General features: G+C 26.6%; 5 protein-coding genes across 5 annotated transcripts; 2 read left to right on the plus strand and 3 right to left on the minus strand.

Moving 5' to 3' along the window:
• Window positions 1-4,869: 4,869 nt before the first annotated feature.
• On the plus strand, window positions 4,870-5,433 carry OCT59_004899 (uncharacterized protein; the record flags this gene model as incomplete). The annotated part of the gene is made up of 2 exons (XM_066138014.1): window positions 4,870-5,048; window positions 5,175-5,433. 2 exons carry the CDS (start codon window positions 4,870-4,872, stop codon window positions 5,431-5,433), a joined length of 438 nt encoding a protein of 145 aa, XP_065997200.1.
• Window positions 5,434-6,817: 1,384 nt separating this feature from the next.
• OCT59_004900 (uncharacterized protein) lies at window positions 6,818-8,140 on the minus strand. Its single transcript, XM_025309955.2, has 2 exons — window positions 7,777-8,140; window positions 6,818-7,696 (listed from the first exon to the last, which is right to left on the minus strand). The coding sequence occupies exons 1-2, from the start codon at window positions 8,123-8,125 to the stop codon at window positions 7,056-7,058; spliced, it is 990 nt and encodes a 329-aa protein (XP_025187790.1). The 5' UTR covers window positions 8,126-8,140; the 3' UTR covers window positions 6,818-7,055.
• Window positions 8,141-12,869: 4,729 nt separating this feature from the next.
• On the minus strand, window positions 12,870-13,882 carry OCT59_004901 (uncharacterized protein; the record flags this gene model as incomplete). Its single annotated transcript, XM_025313229.2, has 2 exons — window positions 12,870-13,611; window positions 13,803-13,882. 2 exons carry the CDS (start codon window positions 13,880-13,882, stop codon window positions 12,870-12,872), a joined length of 822 nt encoding a protein of 273 aa, XP_025187789.2.
• A 1,621-nt stretch (window positions 13,883-15,503) lies between these two features.
• OCT59_004902 (uncharacterized protein) lies at window positions 15,504-16,167 on the plus strand (the record flags this gene model as incomplete). The annotated part of the gene is made up of 3 exons (XM_066138015.1): window positions 15,504-15,713; window positions 15,800-16,023; window positions 16,125-16,167. The coding sequence occupies 3 exons, from the start codon at window positions 15,504-15,506 to the stop codon at window positions 16,165-16,167; spliced, it is 477 nt and encodes a 158-aa protein (XP_065997201.1).
• Window positions 16,168-16,883: 716 nt separating this feature from the next.
• Window positions 16,884-17,641, minus strand: OCT59_004903 (uncharacterized protein; the record flags this gene model as incomplete). The annotated part of the gene is made up of 4 exons (XM_066138016.1): window positions 16,884-16,926; window positions 17,058-17,160; window positions 17,396-17,469; window positions 17,547-17,641. The coding sequence occupies 4 exons, from the start codon at window positions 17,639-17,641 to the stop codon at window positions 16,884-16,886; spliced, it is 315 nt and encodes a 104-aa protein (XP_065997202.1).
• Window positions 17,642-20,710: the final 3,069 nt, after the last annotated feature.

Raw genomic sequence — 20,710 nt, forward strand, 5'->3', positions numbered from 1 at the left:
TAGAAAAATTTTCTTCAGGTTGTGTATTATTTTGAGGCTTAATCTCATCATACTGAACTTTCAGTTCAACCTTTACTCTTTCTCGCAATTCATTAGGCCAACCATGTGTTCTTTTGCATCGGGGATCAAGAATAGTTGCCAAAAGCATAGCCATAGGAGGATCATTCCAATAATCAAATAAAGCACCATAAATTTCCTTTTGAACTCTATTAATTATAGATGCAGTATTTGGCTGTTGTTGATGATGTTGACGTTGAGGTTGTTGTTGATGTTGTTGATGTTGAGATTGTTGTTGATGTTGTTGATGTTGAGATTGTTGTCTTGTAGTAACATTTGGCCGTATACGCTGTTCATCTTCTTCCTCTTCATCTGACTCACTTTCCCCCTCATCCTCATCATCACTTTCTTCATCATTATCTTCTAATTCATCATCATCATCTACAATTACATTAACAATTAAATAAAATTAGAAGTTGGAATAAAAAAAATAAAAAAAATTTTAAACAATTAAAAATTTCATCACCATTACCTTCAATACCTTCTTCATTTTCATCATCATCTTCAATTAAAGGTGTATAGTAAAATCTAATAGATTCTAAAGTTGAATATATTAAGGATATTGTGCAATATTTTTCACCGCCCAAAAATGTGGTTGCACGCTCAATTGGTTGAAATAATTTGCACAATTCTTCTAATAATTTCCATTCCCAATCTTTTAGATATCTTTTTCTTAACTTTTTCCAATCTTTTATTGCGCTACTATTTGAATCTAATCTTAAAGTTACTAGCGTCCTTTTTATTGCTTCTTTTAATTCTAATAATCTTTTCCAAGATGCTAAAGTAGATCCCCACCTTGTTTTACAATCAGCAATAGTACAAAGGATTTGCAGAGAACCACCTGGAATATTAATTGGTTCATTGGAATCTTGTAATTCCCTATCAGATGATGTCAAAGTTTGTCTTGTAATTTCTTTATTTAAATTTGCAATTTCAATTTGTGCTCGTTCTAGACGTTCAGCTTGTTTAGGTGAATTGAAAAATTGATTAAGTTTTTGAAATCTACTTGCATATGATTTAATTTTATGCAGTCCTTTCATTACACATAACTGAAGCATATGAGAAGTACATGCAATCCTATCTACACCATCCCACTCTCTAATTGCTTTTACTACATTTGCCCCATTATCTGTAACTGCATGTTTTACTTTATCATTTAAATGAAGTTCCTGAATTTTTTTCACTAATGCTGAACGAATATTTTCGGCTGTATGAGGATATTTAATAAGATCAATACAAATAAGGATATCATATAATTCCATATTAGGAGTTAACCAATGACCGGTAATACCAATATAGCCTTGATTATTACGGGCAGTCCATAAATCAGTTGTAATGGCTGCATAAGTACAAGTTTCATTGATCAATTGCTTCATTTGCAAAAGTGCTTCTTGATAACCAGCTCCAATATCAGCTTTTAGTGTTCTGTAACATGGTACAATAAAGGCAGGATCTACTCTTTTTATAAACCGTTTGAAACCTTCTCCTACAATTGTAGCAAATGGTCACCCATCAGTAACCAACCAATCTGTAAGACCATTACGTAAATATTGCTGTTTGGGTTCTTTATTTGGAGTGAATTTTTTTATTTGATCATCTATTTTAAGTTGCTTATTTCAATAAAACAAAAGAAAATTTATTAATTATTTATTAAAATTGATTCAATTTAACAATTTTATTTACCTGCTCCTTTTTTTTATTAAACACTTTATGTTTATCACCCAAATGATAACTCATGCTTGAAGTTTGTGTTTTATATAGCAAACTTGCAATTTCATTTTCACCATCTTTTTCTATATATTGACAATACACACGCCCGTCTGTTTTCTCTACAAAGTAATCCCACACCCAACTGGTTTTATTTGCAGATTTTGGGATAATTTGTGGTTCTTGTTCATCTGTAATATCACTTGCTAAACGTTTTCATACATGTAAAGATTCAGTGGAACTATTTGCACGTTTTGGAGGCATTATTTACGTTAAAAGAGTTTATTAATACTATAAGCAGAGAGTGTGAAAGAAAGAAACTTTCTTACTTGTTACAAAGAAAAGTTAGCGAAGTTGCTATTTTAAGGGTTTATCACGTTTATTTAACCAATTTTATCATTAAAGCATGATTAATATTTTAATCGATTTATTTTATTCGAGTATTATATAATCGATTTTACGTGTTGCAAATTTATTCGATTATATGTTGATCGATTTTACTTTTTCGAATACTCGATACACAAAATCATTAGTCGAGTCACTTGACTTGATCGACCATGATCGATTTTGAATTGGTCGACTCAATTCCCTACATCAAAGTTACTAATTGTTTAATGAAAAAAAAATTTTTTACTTTTTTGATTTCTACAAATGGTACGTAATATATATATAGTTAATACCACGAAAACTTTGATAATCCTTAATAAATTTTTATATTTTCCAAAAATGTAAATTACAAAAAATTGTTATCTTTCTCTACACTTAATTACAGAATATCCGAAATTTTATAAGGTAAATTTAAGGTATTATTTCACAAACCGCGTAAATAAATTATATAAGATTTTTCTAAGAAACTTTAAGATTGTAATTATGCCTTGTGATTTATTAAAATTTCCATTATTCTATCAATAAATTACAAATTAAACTCTTGTAAAATTACTAACTGATGGAAAGTAGGTATAATTATTTCATACTTCCAACATAATCAATTAACCTCAAATTCATTAAACTATTTTGTAAAGAAATTAATTCTTCTAAACTATTTTCTAACCCATTTACCATATAAATGATTTCAAATAATGAATTCAGTTGTTGGCAGCTGATAAAAAAATTTCAAACCCAATTTCTTCTCCAGAAAAATAAGCAAAATATCTAAAAAGCAATATAATGTAATTTATTTTTGAGAATTATACTAATAAACCTCCAAAAAATTATGACAGTATCTTATGCCGCAATTATTTTATAATGTTTCAAAAATGACGCATGATTATTATTAGTAAATTCTAAAATCATAATTAGATCGGAATTAAAAATTGATTGTTAATTTTATAATCGAAACTATACCTAATTAATTTACTGATTGATATAAAGACATGATTAGATGATATTTAAAGTATTCTGAATTCTATACAGTATTTTGACATACATAATCCTCAATATTATCATCTACTTCTATTATATTACGTTTTTGGCTAGATATCCTGTTTCTTTAAGTCTAGTTTTGATGAAATAACCAAAATATACTGTATAATATTTTATACTATTCAATCTTATTACATCATATTTACCGGATATCCTACTGAAAAGTGAACGGATATATCCGTAATTCTAGGATATTCACTGAATAAGTCATTAGGATAGGATTTCATAATGCTGGTCAAAATCTGACTTCCACAGAAACATTAATAAACAAAATATTTACTATCATCTTAAAATACTAATAACGCTTATATTGTTTGATATTGTAAAGTATGGATTTTTATTCTATTAATTTAATCCAACAAATCAAAAATCATTTTGCGTAAAAGTGACAAATAAGGTTCGTATGAACCGATCAAAAACGTAGTGAAACTTTATAATAAATGCGCTATCAATATCATAAAATTTGATTTACCGTGACTCATAAATACTATTTTAAATTATAAATGATTATAAAACTGGATGGACAAGAAATATAAAACTGTCAAGTATAATCAATTTTATTAAACAAATTTTTTTTAATGCGAAAGCCAATCGCTAATTCTTATTTCTTAGAACATGGATTACTTAACAAAGCTTACATATTTTCTTTTTTTTTTTGTGTACATTGTACATGTTTCGCGTTTTTTTGCATATCCCAAATTTCAAGCAAGGGATCATGAAAATTAATTCAAATATAAATAATTATTTAATTATAAAGAACTCTAATTGTCGATTTTTTTAAAAATTGTAACAAAAACAAAAGTACTATAAAATTAAAAAATCACCTTTTTTTAAAAAAAAAAAGAAATTATTTCTGCGGCATTGATCCTTATAAGGGAACAATTATCTAGGTTGCGCAGTTGAACAACTTTACTGATGAACACACTGCGCATATTAGTTATTACCAGTTTGTTATTGTCCTATAAAATTAAAGAGTACCGATGTATGAGTAAACGATTAATTAGCAAAAGGAAATTCATAAATAGTCTATCAAGAAAACGAATAGGGAATTAAGGAATTTAACGTCACCCTTATTAGGGACCGCCAATCAAATACTAACCACCCCACTTAACATTCTTTCCTCCAACCTCCGATAAAGTATGTGTGTGAGGATCCTAACTTAGGGTAAAGATACTATGTATACAGCAATCGGTATTCATTTGGACGAAATGAAACATATATTTTTTTAACCTAAACTCAATAATATTCAATACATATCATGATAAACATAATATAAAAATAAATTATTGATCAGTCTATTAGGATCATGCTGATTTTGACGGACTGATATTTTTCGTTAATGGCTAAATAATTGATATTTTTTTTTTATCGGTTAATATGACTACAAATTCATCCTTATACTTATTAATACTCTTACAATAATAATAGCATGATCTTGCGTGACTGACGCAATAACTATTATTTAAATATTTTATAATATGAAATAAAAATATATGGCAAATAACTACCATCACCAAATTTCGCGTAACACATCGAAGAATATACCCTTACCGTATTTTGTAGAAGACATAGGAAAAATAACACGGAAAATATTGACGAAAAAGTTAGGAGATGTTTAGAAAAATTTAAGAAGATAGATGAGGATTATTATTTAGAATTGAAAAATTTTTACAGGAGGAGGATATGAAATTAGATATTTTAGGACATTCAGAATTAAAAAATATAGTAGAAGAGAAAGGTAAAATGGAAAAATTTTTACTGGAGGAAAAGAAAAAGAACCAGGAAAATTATGTAATAGAGGTTATAGACAAAGGTTTAAAATCAAACGAATTCAACTTATATTGGAAAAATGACCTGATACAGTAAATGGCGATTTAAGAGGATTGTACGCAAGTGATATGGAATTCTCAATAGCAAAATGATTGAAGATTTGTTCTTTTTCAATTATAAAAATGAATTCGATTGGTTAAAACGCTTGAATTTATTAGTAATAGAAATAAATTCATTTTCTGGCAGTGTAGTGAAGAAGATACAAAGGAGAGATCATATAAAATTAAAAATTTATTGAAAGAATTACCTACTTATGAAGTTTTATACAAAAGAGAGGTAAACGAAATTACAAGTGAAACATGTCCGAGATGCAATATTGATATAGATTGGTTTCATGTTTGGAAATGTGAAAGAAATGAAGCCACGATTGAGGAAATTTTATATGAATCAATATTAAATGTTAATACTAGAAGATAAAAAAGAAGATTTGGAGATATTACGTGATATTAACATAAATTTTAGTGAAATATTGACGCAACAATCAGACATTCTATTTGGATTTAATAGAATATGGGAGCTTTTGAGAGGAGTATATGTATGAGTCATGAATATCAATGATTTTCACAGCGCACTGCAGGGTTTACGATCGGTTGGCTCAGTTGCAACCAAGGTTACAACCTGAACGGAATCTTATTTAGTTATTTTTGTAACTAACATTTTTTTTTGAATTTTGTAGGCTAATCGAGGAGAAATGACTAATTAGAGAAGCCACTATTATTATACTTGCTCATAAAATATAATAAATAGTGTAAATAAATAATTATTTAGCCTGATAACGCTATTTTATTTTTATTTTATTTTCATTTTAATTGATTTTTAAAGTATTAAGTAGGAAAACGTAGTTTATCACATTATTATAACAATATAACATTTAACTAAGACTCGAGTAGTAAATATATAAATATCACTTAATTTTATTTTTTTAAAAACATAATATCTAAAAAGTTCGTTAAGAATTTAATACATATTTGAGTGAAATGGAAAAACCAATAATTGACTATTTAACAATTGATTATATAAAATTTTATATATCATTTATTTATATTCTTCTTATGTACTGAACGTTACGACTATATACCTACAAAGAAAGAAGTAAATGACTCATGACATGAAATTATTTTTGATTTCTTCGCGGAATGGATGATTGAACTATTCATATATACAGAATACAGTACAATTTCTAATAAGCTTTCATGAGTTCAATCTTATTATAATTTAGTAAAAATTTTTTAAGATATCGAAAATCTAGAACACGTGGTTTTTTAATTTTAACGTAATCCCAATAGTAAGTAATATTTTCTTTAGAAAAATATATATTAAATACTTTATTATTTAATAGTTTGAAAATTCTAAGCGATGCATGTTAAAAACCAATGTACATTATAATGAAAAAGATCTATACCAAAAAATATCCTAATAATATGAATCCTGAATCAGCTGCTTTAAAATTTCTATCAATCTCCCTTTATATCAGAAAGTAGATATATTTAAAAAAATTATGTTATTCCGAAGAATTTTATGTAATAAAGTTAAAATCATAAAAAGTGAAAATTTAAATCTTTTATGTGATTAAATTCACTGCTGACCTTAAATTATCGTTGATTATCAAATCATCGTGAGGACTAACGTCATTACTCATTTGTATAATAATTAAGCAGGAATAAAAATAGAATAGAATTTTCTATAATATAGAATAAAAGTAAGTCGAGAATAAAAAAAAGTATATAAGCATCAGGAGCACTTTTATTTGTCGCGGTCAATGTCGCCATGATAGACATTATAACATCATAAGCAATGAGCAAAGAATAAACGATTAACAGAATTTTTATTTGTTAAAAAAAAAATAAAATAAAAAATAATTTTAACAAAATTTTACAATGAATTGTTATATATTTATATAAAATAGAATGTTAAACATTTAGCTTATTTAGCACTAAAGTAAACTTTACAGATACTTTTCCTATAAAAATAAAAATTCGTAGACAGTATTAGTGGCGTCATATATTGTAATCACAATAATTTTCGCGAAGTCCTTTTGGTTAAACACCCTCCCTACATTTCACAGCATGTGTCAGGCGTTCTTTTCCTTGAATAACCTTTTGGCAGCGAAGGCACTTCCATGCATGAGGAAGTTGTTGACATAAGATAAACTCACGACCGTAACTAAGAAGAATCTGTTGAGAACGCTTAATTTGTTCTATAGTATCATCAGGTGGAAGAGTTTCTGTTTCCCAACAAGCTGGGCAAATACCACTAATTTTTTCATATTCTTGGCGACTAGCTTCATTGTGAAATCGTTCAGGTCGAACTCCGCAAACAACGCAGATATTGCGACTAAAAGCTTCACTGACCGTGCGACCAAATGCACTTAACATTAATCTGTCAATCTCTTTGCGATTATGGCTGATATCATTACTGCGAGAAAATGAGATTGCTAGCTCTCTGCATAGAGATTCTGATTGCGATAGGTCCTTGTCCGATACTGAAGAAACCCAAGGAATAACATTTTCTGAAGGTATACCGATAAGTCCATTTCCCATGTCTACACCCAAAGTAACGTTGGGTTTGCATGTTGATTTATGCTTTTTGTAGTTTCGGTTCTTAGATTTGAAAGTGGCCTGACAGTGAGGACACTTAACGTCCTCCGTAGCTTCAGCATGATCCAATTTAGGTATATGCGCTATAATAATATGAATGAAATTTAAATGTTGGAAAAAATTCCAGGCAAAGGTTAATCTATTACAATAACAATTAACTCACCAGGTGGTTTGACGATTATGTTAATATGTTCTTCCTTAGGTAAATTATTAAAAACTTTCTTGATATTTTTCTCTACATCTGTTATCATCTCACCTCCCAACACATTTTTAAGTATCAACTCGTGCGATGTGTTAGTTTTGAGTTGCTCAAATTTTGACTTATCGCTAGTAGAGATATTAACCTTCCATAATTCAAGATCATTTGCGTCAATTTTTTCAAAACGATGTTCAATCTTTTCTTTAATAGCGTCCTTTAGGTGACTAATCTGTTTATTCTTGTTAATATCTATCGTAAAGGTGTTCTCAATAGGGTCATCGAAAATAAGGCAGGCGAGTACGAGAGAAGACATGGTGGTAATAGTTTTATTTCTTTTTTAGTTCAACGATTATATATATATTAAATTTTCAATTTCCAACGATCATGTGTGTTTGGCGTAATAAACAATATGAAAATCAATCAACAGTAAATAACTAATAGCTTGTTTATTCGCCTGCGCAAATAAAAGCCTGATAATTGACTTGTTTGTTGACGGCATAGTTTCATTTAGTTAACGTTATCTTATTATATACGTATCTAACCGGACAATGGTAATTGTAATTATAATAAACAAATAAATCATCATCGGGAGACTCAAATTACGTAATTTTTGTAACATTCAGCCACATAAATGAAATCTAAATTGGGCATATTAATTTTCCCAACATTTTAAATCGGATTATCCATAAAGAAATTGAACTTTTTTGTTCTGAAACATCAAGACTCTTCACTTGTTTAGGCAACCCATCCTTTTCGCAAGAATTTTTTTTTTAAAAAAAAAACTTCGTTTCGTTAATATAAATAAATATTACACATTTTGTGAATAATTCGCAAAGATAAAGTAGAACCTTTGTTTTTTTTGGTAAACAGATCCCATTCATAATTGGTATTTGGCGTAGGATTTGTTTGTATCCATAGCTTTGTTTGCCAAGGAGCCGCCTGAAAAAATATGGTCACCACATCATTACGAATTTATGATGCTTATCATTTTTTTTCCATGTTCAATTAATTCTCTATGAAAAAAGTTATTTCGCGTGCATTCATTTTATGACGCTCTTACGTTAAGAATTTTATAATTTTAGTCGATCTCCGTCGTAATTTTTTTAGACGGTTGAAACGTTATTAATATGAAGGCTCATGAGTAAAAGCTGCGTCCAACAGAAACACAGGGTATTATCACTAGAACTCAGGGAACTTTGAAAGAAGACGACCTTACAGTATCTATCTACTTTATGGTGTGAAAATGATTTATATAGCAGATAGGTTCTACTTTAATTATATAACACGTGACATGCAGATAAGCGATGGATTTTTTTTTTCTAGAAAAGATTGTAAAAATTATATTATTTACTTGTAAAATTTTTAAAATAATGCATTTTAAATAAATTTAATTTTAATTTGCAAAGAAAAATGCCATAATTTTCTAAAGAATGTTTAACATATTATCAACATATGATATTAAATAATATCAACGTATCTATCGACTAAATTTATTATTGATAACTTCTAATTAATTAAAGAATTGTGAATCTTTTACATAAATATAATAAATATTGAAGATATTGTTTTCAGAAAATAATTCACTCTCAAAGTCTTATAATTGTTATTATTGCGCTTTTCAAAATTGTGCTACCCCCTGCAGGTCTTCTAATAAAAAAGATTATGAGATTATGATTACAGGACGATTACTGGACAAAAACTGAACAATTTTGTCCGGTAATCGTCCTGTAATCGTCCTATAATCATCCTATAATTGTCCTATAATCATAATCACTCAGTAATTGTCCAGTAATTGTCCTGTAATCATAATCATCAAGTAATTATAACGTATACAGAATTCTGAAAACTGCGATAAAAGACTTAATGATGAAAATAATTAATGATGTTATAATAAATCAATGTAAATAATGATAAAATATTGTTACAGTAGCTGTTACAGTAAATCGATGTAAAAAATCAAAGCACAGATATTGAACGTTTTATATTATTGTTTCGTTTAACTGGAAATCATATTAAAAATTTGGAATTTAAAATGTCCTATGATTCCTACCGACTTATCACACGCAACGACGTAACGTATTTTTCTTTTAATATTTTATTTTTTGTCATCGAAAAATTTCGATTTAGTTCACAGTGACGTATAAATTCAGAATCTATTAACGGATCCAGAATCGTACACTATAAAAAAAAGACGTGATCACTTTATAATTTATTGTTAGGATATTCATAAAACGTTTATGATCAAATTTATAGAGTAAATAAAAGTAATAAAAAGTTTTTTTTTTCTTCAGATAAAAAGTATCAATTCCAATAATGAGAAAAGAAAAATTCATTTTGTTTTTGTAAAAATACATTTGTAGTGATGCTTAATAGCAAACTAAAGTATTTTCTAATTTTGATTTGACTAGTTCTAATATAACATGAATTATTAAACACATTTCAAACGGGAAACACTAGAAGCAATATTACCTAAATCACATTGGATGTTGTCTAATTCCCTAGAGAGAGAATCTTGCATGTCATTTAGGCTTGTAGAAATATCAGTTATTCTTATAGCAATCATGACCATTGCTGCAACAGCTGTTGCTTGCAATATTAATTTTAGAAAATCGTGAAATCCGAATTTGTTTTCCCGCCTTTTATCATAGAGAAAATAGGAGACGTTTTTAAAAAAAAAAATGAATAATTACCATTATATTGCATAAACAAGAAAAGTTTTAAAAAAAAACTCACTAAGACATGATGAATATTCGTTAGTAATTAACAGGAGTGCGAAATGGAGACTATATACTGTAAGAGTAGATAAAGAGTTAAGGAGGAAAAAACCATGAAAAAAATATCAGGTAATACGATATTTTTTACATCTTAGTTTACAATTACCATCTATGAAATGGTATCAGGACATTTTTCCGAAGCAATTTCGCCGAAGGGATGTTTACGTTTCGCCGAAACCCCATTTCATCGAATTCCATTTCGCCGAAGCCATTTCGCCGAACGGAAAGAAGTCTTAGATTGGTGAATTTCATGATCAGAAATAGATTTGAACATTAGCCAATAATTATCATTTATGATTTTGAAGTTTTTTGATTTTCTGTTGATTTTTTAATTGAAGAAATCGATCATCAGTTTTTTTTTTTAAAAAAAAACATCAAACAAATATTTTGTGCATACAAGCATTTATATGTTAATAAAAAACTATAACACAAAATATAATTACTTTTTCGTGAATATTTTAAACGTTTTCAAGAAAATAAAGTTATTTATTTTATTACGTAACATATAATATCAGTTATTTGAATGTTAAAGTGATATTATCATAAAAGAAAAGATACTTACAAAAAAAAAAATGAAAAGAATTGTTTTGTTAAAACATTTATATAATTTTTATTCTTATTGCAAAAATAGATGACGTGAAAAAAAAATGTAAAATAGAAACTAAAAAAAAAAATGAAAATATTAAAGTACTCAATCAATAATCGAAGATATACTTTACGTCTAAGTTTATACGTCTAAGTTTTATTATTTTATACATTAATTTGGGTTATTAATTGACCAGCGCTATATATTCGGCTTAAATTAACGTATTAATACATGTAATACGTGCCAAGAATTTTTCATTTGTATATTCGAGTGTAAATCAGAATATCTATTAAGTTCCTGATGTAATTTAATAAATAAATAAAAAAAAAAAATTTTATTTTTATAAAAGTGATAATCACTATCAATGGCTTCGGGTAAAATGGAATTCGGTGAAATGGCTTTCGGCGAAATGGACGATTCGGTGAAATGGCTATCGGCGAAATGGACGATTTGGTGAAATGGAATTCGGCGAAATGGACGATTTGGTGAAATGGCCGTCCCATTCCTTCGGTGAAACGTCCCATCCTTCGGCGAAATGTACCAGAAATGTCATGATCGACATGTGATATGCCCGATGATAAAGGTACCAGATTGACCGGAGAAAATATAGTTAAATAGCCGAAAATTAAACAAATTAATTTTTGATTTAGTACTATTCGAGTATATTTACTCGGGTTCAGGGTTTCATTGAAATAAGTTTCAAAGTTAAACTAAACTGAATTTATAATATTCGGTGTAAATAAGTAGTAAAAAAATTGTAAATATGAATGTGATAATACATATGAAACAGCTGAAAAAATTTATTATTTATAATTAAGCGTGTGAATGAACATTAGAATGGTATTCTCTGTAATGTATCAGATATAGACCAACAATACAATAGAAATGCACGAGTTTTTTAGGTAAGTTGGGTAAGTTCAAAATTTTATTTACTGCTTTAACAGTTGATTATCAAAAAAAAAAATAATAATTTAACTTTTTTTTTATTATTTGTTTTATTTATTTATAAAGAGTTAAGAAAATCAAAAGATAACGATAATAATCCATTTTCGGATTTAAATCCGGTTTCTTTGATTCGAATTAAAATTCGAATAAAACAAAAAGAATCGGATATAAATAAATCCGAAACCTGAAAGTTAATATGTTCCTTCGTTTCACGGATAATCCGAAAGAAATGAAGGATACCGGATATATTATAGGTTAAAATTAAAAAATAAATTCGAAACGTTAATTTGTCATAATAACGAGCGACTATTTATCTATTTCTATTTTAAATATTAATTTTAAAATTGATCAGTATTATTTTATTATTTTGTGCAATGAATTAAAAAACACCAATTTCAGCAATTTCAATAATTTCAATAATTTGAGCAATTTCAGCAATTTCAGCAATTTCAATAATTTCAATAATTTCAATAATTCAGAGATTATCAGAATAAAATATATTACACGCTATTATTTTTATTTTTCAAATATCAAATATTCGAAAACAACTTCAATTGATAAAATAATACATAAAAAAAAATATTAATAATAATGCATAAAATAAATATTTACATAACTTTTTTTAACAAACCTATTTTAATCATGAATAAAGAGTTGAAAAATAAGGAATGTAGACAAGGATATCGAAAAAGAATTATGATTTTTTCTTTATATTAATTAAACTACCGTATATAACTGTTGAAAAACAGAATTTAAGTTGAAGGATTAATAGTGATATTAAATCCAGGGATATCAAACCTATATGTATGAGAATTAACATGTAAATTATCATGCGGAAAAGAAGGATTCAAAATAGGTTGGTGCTGATTTTTATCGTAAATTTGATGCGTTTCATCATTACTATGGATATAGTGTTGTGGTTGTGAAGAATATTGTGAGTTTGGATCATCAATAATATAATCATTTGTGAAAGTTGAAGGATTAATAATGATTTCAAGTCCAGGAATTTCGAATCTAAAGATAATATTAGAATCTTCACACGGTAAAGGAAGATTCAAAAAAGGTTGTTGCGGATTCTTATCGTAAAATTGTTGCGTTTCAGCATCGTTATAGTTAAATGGTTGTGTAAGAGTGGAGGGTTGTGAAGAATATTGTGAGATTGAATCATCATTGATATGTTGTTGCATAGGGATAGAACATGATGTAGTATATTGTGTTGTGGGAATAATACAATCATAATTATTGTTATCGTCTATATAATGTGGAATTAGTGTCGGTGAATCATGAACAACAGAAGGAATTTGTTCATTAAAATCGTAATTAATATATTGAACATTCTTAGTATTATTGCATGATAAAGGCATAGAGATTGGTAAAGAATAATGCGCAGTAGAATCTCGTTCGTTTGTTAGTTGTTGTATGTGTGGTGGAAAATATTGTGGAGAAATAATATATTCAGCTCGTTCATCTCTTGGGTGCTGTTCTTCAAATGAACTAAAATTTTCATACATTGTTATGATACAGAAAAGACAATAATAATTAAAAGTTGTAAATTTGTTTTTATTGAGTTTGACGTGAAAAAAGGGAGATATTTTTTTTTTATTCCTTTTTAAATGTTTTTTTTGATGAATTGCATGAATAATGTAACAACATAATTATCTATTGTTTATCATTCAATTACTCACGTATTTGATCGGTTGTTTATTTTTTCCTTAAATCGAAATCTAAAAATGGAAATCTTTATTAGGTACGATAAGATAGTCATTCGAAATTCTTAAAGCATTATTCAAAATTGGTGAAATTAAAAATAAATCCCACCTTCTATTTATACAGATTACACAAGAATGAATCCAATCCCAGATTTATTTCTCGCGTAATTGATGATTTATTTGTTTGTTGTAAAAAATTCAAACAACAAGTTACACAATGTTTAAACAAACAAAAGAAGCCTTGCTTATCAGCAAAAATGTAATTGATGTAATTGATGTGTAACATAAAGTATAATTTCAATAGGTGTACTTACCTTAGATAATCATGTTACAAAGAAATTAATAATCCTGTTTTTAATATGATATAATGGCCAATAAAATTTTAATTTTAAACCCATATGTTTTATTATTCGTGATTTAAATGTCCTCCACTTAAATTTCTGTAAAGTAATAATCAAATGACAATTAACGATTTCTAAAAGATTTTTCTTATGCGAATTTTCATTTTATTTAGTAAAAAAGTTTCAAATATTTATTTATTTATTAAGGTGACACAAAATGATCACTTATTATTTGTTTTTTTTTTTAAAAAAAAAAAGGTTTTCGGCGGAAGTTTCCGATATTTATTACAAAGAAAAAAGTGGTAATAATAATTAAACTTTTAAAATGTATCCAAATCTAGTGCATTAACAATAAGATTTTTTTTTTTTCGGAACATATGAATAAATAAAGTTAAGGCGTTCTTGTTTATTTTAGAAATATTAAAAAATGAGCTCATTTCAACCTTTGACAAATAAAAGGAAAAAAAAACGGGATGAATAACAAGCTTTAATTAAAAAAAAAACAGGAAAAGGAACAACATTTTTATCATACGTATAAATACGGTAGTCATATGTTAAGTTTTGGTCTTTCATTGTGACATTTTTACAAAACCGGGGAAACATGATGATCGACATGGGACCCGGCGCCTGTTACCCTTAACTGAACGTCATCACGTGAATTTACATGTATTTTTGGCACCTCACGATTGGGCGTAATTTTAAATTATCGAAGTGTTACATTTTTTGCCAAGAATTTTTTTATTGAAAAACTTGTAAGGTAATGATTTTTTGATAAAAATTACTACTATAAATGATTACTATATTCGATTATCTCATGCACACAAATAAATTTTTCAAAATTAATTTCCTCAATAGTAATAATCGTTTCGAGAAATTCATTATATCTAGATAAAATAATTGAACATGATTACAAAAAAATATAAACATTATTTGTTTCAAAGATTACAAAAAATAATTGTCATTGTTAATCACAATTATTCATATTATAAAGTGTTACTAAGTTTTTTAACATTAAAAGTGTAAATTTAGAATCCGCTTACCTTTCTTTGGATCAAAATGTTTGCCAAGAAAAGAGATGAAATTAAAGTCACGTGTTCTATAATTTATTTTATTATTACGGATAAGGTTAGTGTTTAATGAATTTATTATGTAGCTATGACGAATCAGGAATTTATTATCCCCTATTTATTCTATATAATATATGGGCTTAGCATTTTTTATTGCAATCTTGAAAAAAAATTTGATTTGAATTTTTTTTTCGGGTTTCGTAAAAATAGCGCTCAAAAAAATTTTTTTTTTATTTTATACATATTTATATATTTTTTTTGTTTTCATTATGACTGTTATGGATTCTACAAGTATAAAAATATGGTATTCACAATTACATTCTTTAGAAAAGAATTTATTTTTCATCATTATGTGTTATGCAATTATTTCGATTTCATCAAGTGTGGGATTATTACTTTTACAATTTAATTCCATCATGAACATTTCTTGGTTATTTTATTTATTCGTATTAGGTTTAGTCACTGCAAGTTTTATCACTGTAAGTGGTTTTTTTTATTTTTTTTTTTCGTTGGTTGATTCAAAACATTTCATTTAATAATTGCTTCGCTTTCTTTTCGTATAAAGTTCACCTCAAGATCATTATTATATTTTACCGTTTTCACCATGACAAATTCAGTTTCTATATTAATCTATTTCGTTTTAATACAATTCGTGAATGATGTATGCGAATCTCTTGTTTGTATAAAACATATTAGATTCATAAAACAAACGGCTTTTGTATTATTTATATTTTCTATATTATTTGAATTAAATTTTATTTTCTTTGGTTATGCGATTTGGGTAAAAAGGTATGAAAATTTCTCTTATAATTATATGTTGTTATTATTTACATTTTCTTTTTTTTTTTTTAAAAAAAAAAAATTAATATATATATTATTTTTTTTTACAGGGTATGGAGACAAAGTCATGATTACAGAAAGCTTTATGTTTAAGGAAATTTATGATTTGATAGATATTTTTTGTATTATTATTTTTTTTTCCTCCTTTTTTTTCATTTTATTTTTTTTTGTATTATTTTTTTTTTTTTTTGTATTATTCTTTTTTTCATTTTCTTTTCTTATATATTGCATCTTTTTCTTTGAAAGTGAGAGATCAAAATCAAAAATCATATTTTCTTCTTCTTCTCTTTAAAAGAGAGATCAAAAATTATATTTTCTTTTCTTCTTCTTCTTCTTCTTCTCTTTAAAAGGGAGAGATCAAAAATTATATTTTCCTTTTCTTCTTCTTCTTCTCTTTAAAAGAGAGAGAGAGATCAAAATTTATATTTATTTTCTATCTTTTTTTTTAAAAAAAAGTCTAGTAGAAATCACATCACAGAAAGAAAATAGAACCGAAAAAGAACAAAATTAAAAAAAAAAAGAAATTATTTGAAAATCTTTTTTTATAAATAAAAAGAAAAAAAGATTAATACACAATCATATCCATTTTTAATATTATTAATTATATTAAATTAATCTAGAAGAGATGATGATGATGTTAGAAGATTTGTGATTGAAAAAAAAATAATAAATAAAACAGGTAAAAAAAAATAGAATTACTTTTACGTATTCTTTATATTCCTTTTTTTTTTTTAATACTTACGTTTTACATATTATTAGCGTTGGTAATAAAAATACAATATACGAAAAAAAGTAAATTATTATTATTATTAAGCCGTATACGGCGTGGTATCGTTCTTAAAATTCCAAATCCTAAATATTGAGATAATTGAGATAAAAAAAAGAAGAGAAAAAAAAGGTCAATATTCCGAGAAAAAAAAATTAAAAGATTTTTTTAAAAAAAATCAAAAAAATCGAAAAAAAAAGAAAAATTTTTTTCTTACCCTTTTCTCCAAATCTCGTAACCTATATAAATATAACCAACTTCAAATAAGATGGAAAATGCAAGTAATAAATAAGAACTTCTGAATAAAGTGACACCAGGTTCTAAACAAAAAATCGGTTCACATAATCCAGATAAGAATTGAATTAAATTATAATAAAGTAAGATTGGGAATATATTTGATACGATAAAAATAACAAAATAGACAAAGAATTGAAAATAAATCTAAAAAAGAAAATAAAAAAAATAAAAAGAAAGTTAATTAATAGAAAAATCAAACAAAAAAATATTATTTGTTTTTTTTAAAAAAAATAATTATTATATATATATTTTACTTACCACAAAAAAACTTCCTATAATTAAACTTGGTACAGTCATATAAAATACCAAATCTGAAATATTTATTAAACCATCTAATTGATAATTTAATATATTACTAATTAATATAGTTGAAAATATCGTATTTAATGTACTAGCGTAAATAAATAACCTTTCTAAAGGATGAAATATTAAAATACGCTGTCGAAATTTTTTACTAAATTGTTGCGTATAAGATGATATTTCTTCTATATATAAATGCCCCATGTTTTTTAAAAATACAAAGAAAAAAAAAAAAAAAAAAAAGAGAGAGAGAATGAAAATAAAAAGTTTATTCTTCCTATTCTATTTCTTATATTTATTCGAGATTTTCTTATTATTACTTTTTTTTTCCGAAAATACCCAACGCTAGAACAAAACAAGTAAATCAAACCCAAAAATATAAAATACAATAATCCTTATGTAACGCTGATTTACAAAACGCATCAAAAATTTACAATCCCTTCCTTGCCCTATTAAATTAATTACACCGCAGAAATGGTAAAATCACGCGAAATAATTTTTTTAAAAAAAACCACTTTTTTTTACAGGAAATCTCGTTTAAATAAATAAATTTTTATTAATTACACAAAGGCTTAAAAAGTTCGGATCCGCCCGTCGTTCGGAGAATTACAAATAGATAGAATAGAAAGATCCGATGATCTAACGTAATTACACAAACTAGTAAAAATGGTAAAAACAAGATTCTGATGGATGCACACTATCTACCAAGAAAAAAAAAGACACGGATTTTTAGATGTTCCATGCAAAGAATAGAACAATACATTATATTTTAATGGTGTGTAACAGTGTAAGTTCTATATTCATATATAATTTCTGTTATTAAATAAAAAAAAGGAACAAATTAATTACAATAATGCAAATAACTTCTTCACGCCGAGCTTTCTTATGCTAGCCCATTTATTTCATTTTTAATTATATTTGTTTACAATATAAGGATAGCATTTATACGATGTATAGTAACACAATTCTAATAGCAGCAATAAAGAACGTTATTACGTATATACGTGTATTTTTAGACTGGTCTAGCCGTTCAGATCAACAAAAGGCATATCAATAACAATCACGTGATCGAATGTTGCTTTATTATCCAATCACAAACCGACAGGTTAAAACAAAGAAAATAATAAAACGTGCTTTTAAATTAGTTTGTTCATTGAACACGTTGTTATTTATTGTGACTTGTGAGTAAAGAGTGTGCGCGCTATGTCAAAAGTTTACAAATAATTTAAAAAGTTTTAAACAATTAGCATGTATACAAAATTAATTTTGTTTATTAAATGTAAATATTTGTTCTTTTTTTTATAATGTTAGCTTGCATTTTCTCAAACTATTAATGATATACTCCTTTTCCTGTCATACGTGTTTAATAAAGGGGTTCGCGTAACATGTGACATCTGTACATCTTTATTGCGCACGTGGCTTTTTTTTTGTGCTAATATTCGTTCATCATTGTTAAATAAGATTAACGATTTTTTTTTTTATTTTGAATATTATCCTCAAAATACGTTTAAAATTTTAACTAGAGATTCTAAAAATACTTTCCCTATTATCATATAGAGTTATTTGGTGTAAAGTTGATAAAATTAAAATTATTGTAATGCTGATAATAAGAAATAATGACTCGTAATAATAATTATGATGATAAAATTCAGAGATAATGTATCAAAATACTATCAGCTCTTGATATAACGATTGCTTTATAACGAAATTTTCTAAACACGTGACATTTAACCAATCAATGAATCAAATACGTCATATTTTCCGGTTTAATCTAAAAAAAATAAGTAAAAAGAGCAAATAACAATTTATACCGGGGTTACCTCCCCTATGGAGGAGCAGCTAAATAAAGTATTTTTTTTTTTTTACATTAATAGTAAATTTAATTGATTATTCATAACTTATTTTTGATATTTTTAAATGCTTCTAAAAAAATATTTTTTTAAAAATTTAACAAAAAGTTAACAAAAATTTAAGGTTACCGGAAACTTCAGTCACGAATTCTACCGCTGTTGGTGCGTGACTGGATTTTTCATGTAATATTTAGCAAGAATTTAAGGATAAAAAGATGTTATAAATTAGAGAAGCCAACGCTATTTAAGAGCAAAAAGAGAGAACTCGTCTCAGATAATCTAAAATACATCTTTCCATTTTCAGTTCCACCGAAAAGGAAAATAGACTTTTAAAATTCTCATCTTTTGTTACTACTAATTATACGTCTAGAATGTGAAAAAATACCACCTGAACAAAGGAAAGAAAAGGGTATTTGTGTAGTTTTTTTTTGAGATGTATTTATATAATATGAATAAATTTTTTTTACTTATATAACCATAATATATGTTATGTGACAACACAGCTGCAATAGTCATATAATATAAAAATAAAAAATGATTAATTATATCATATTCTAATAATCCCTGTAAAAAAAGTCGATCCGTTTTTTATATTCCGCCTTTTTTCCGTAAAAGGCTCATATTTCCGGAATTAATAACCTTATATCACGGAATTTACCGAATCATTTACATTTTCCGTGAATGGATCCGTGAAAGGCTCACTTTTACGGAGTTTTTCCAGAAATAACGGATAAAATTTTTTTATAGGAAATAAGTCTCATTTATCGCACCGATCAATTTTTAATTTGCTACATGACACAGCTAATAAAAATTTAATCAGGTATATAAAAAAGATTTTATCCGACAAATACAACAACTAGCCTACTATTCATTTATCTAATTACATAATATCAACTAATTTTTTTTTCGTTTTCGATTAAAATCATAGATCGTCATCATTGTATATCACGTTTTTTATGAAATAGGAAATGATGGACCAAATTAATTTTTTTACGCAGGTCGACCAATCAAGCGCTTAAAAATAATCATGAAACACTCTATAAAAAATCTTTTTCATATGTTCTTCACAAAATTATCTTCAGTATTCACTAAATTTTTTTAAAAAATTCATCAAAGAAAATGAGTTCACATACTAAAATGAATGTTCAATAAACAGTTGAGAATAATCATTGCATAAGGCTGATAATTAGATTCCATAAAATGAGCGTCGCCGAATTGGATTCATATACACCAAGAGCGAAACTGACTACTTTTTGTCTTAACGGCCTATTATTGATATTCCTGCTATGTAAAGAAATTTCCCATCATGGGATGAAAATACATTAACGTTATATATATAATTGTCATCATTTGTTCCACTTTTTTTGATTTTGGTAAGCGACGATTCTTTTACGTGGTTACTAATTAATAATGATGTTAAAAC

This window comes from Rhizophagus irregularis, chromosome 13, assembly GCF_026210795.1.
Source record: "Rhizophagus irregularis chromosome 13, complete sequence".
Classification (NCBI taxonomy): domain Eukaryota; kingdom Fungi; phylum Glomeromycota; class Glomeromycetes; order Glomerales; family Glomeraceae; genus Rhizophagus; species Rhizophagus irregularis.

What these genes read in the sequence shown, in the direction of transcription:
- OCT59_004900 (XM_025309955.2), bottom strand. Translation starts at nt 8,125, where the DNA reads ATGTCTTCTCTCGTACTCGCCTGCCTTATTTTCGATGACCCTATTGAG. An exon ending in CATAATCGTCAAACCACCTG is followed by an intron (nt 7,697 to 7,776) that starts GTGAGTTAATTG and finishes ATATTATTATAG; the next exon opens with CGCATATACCTAAATTGGAT.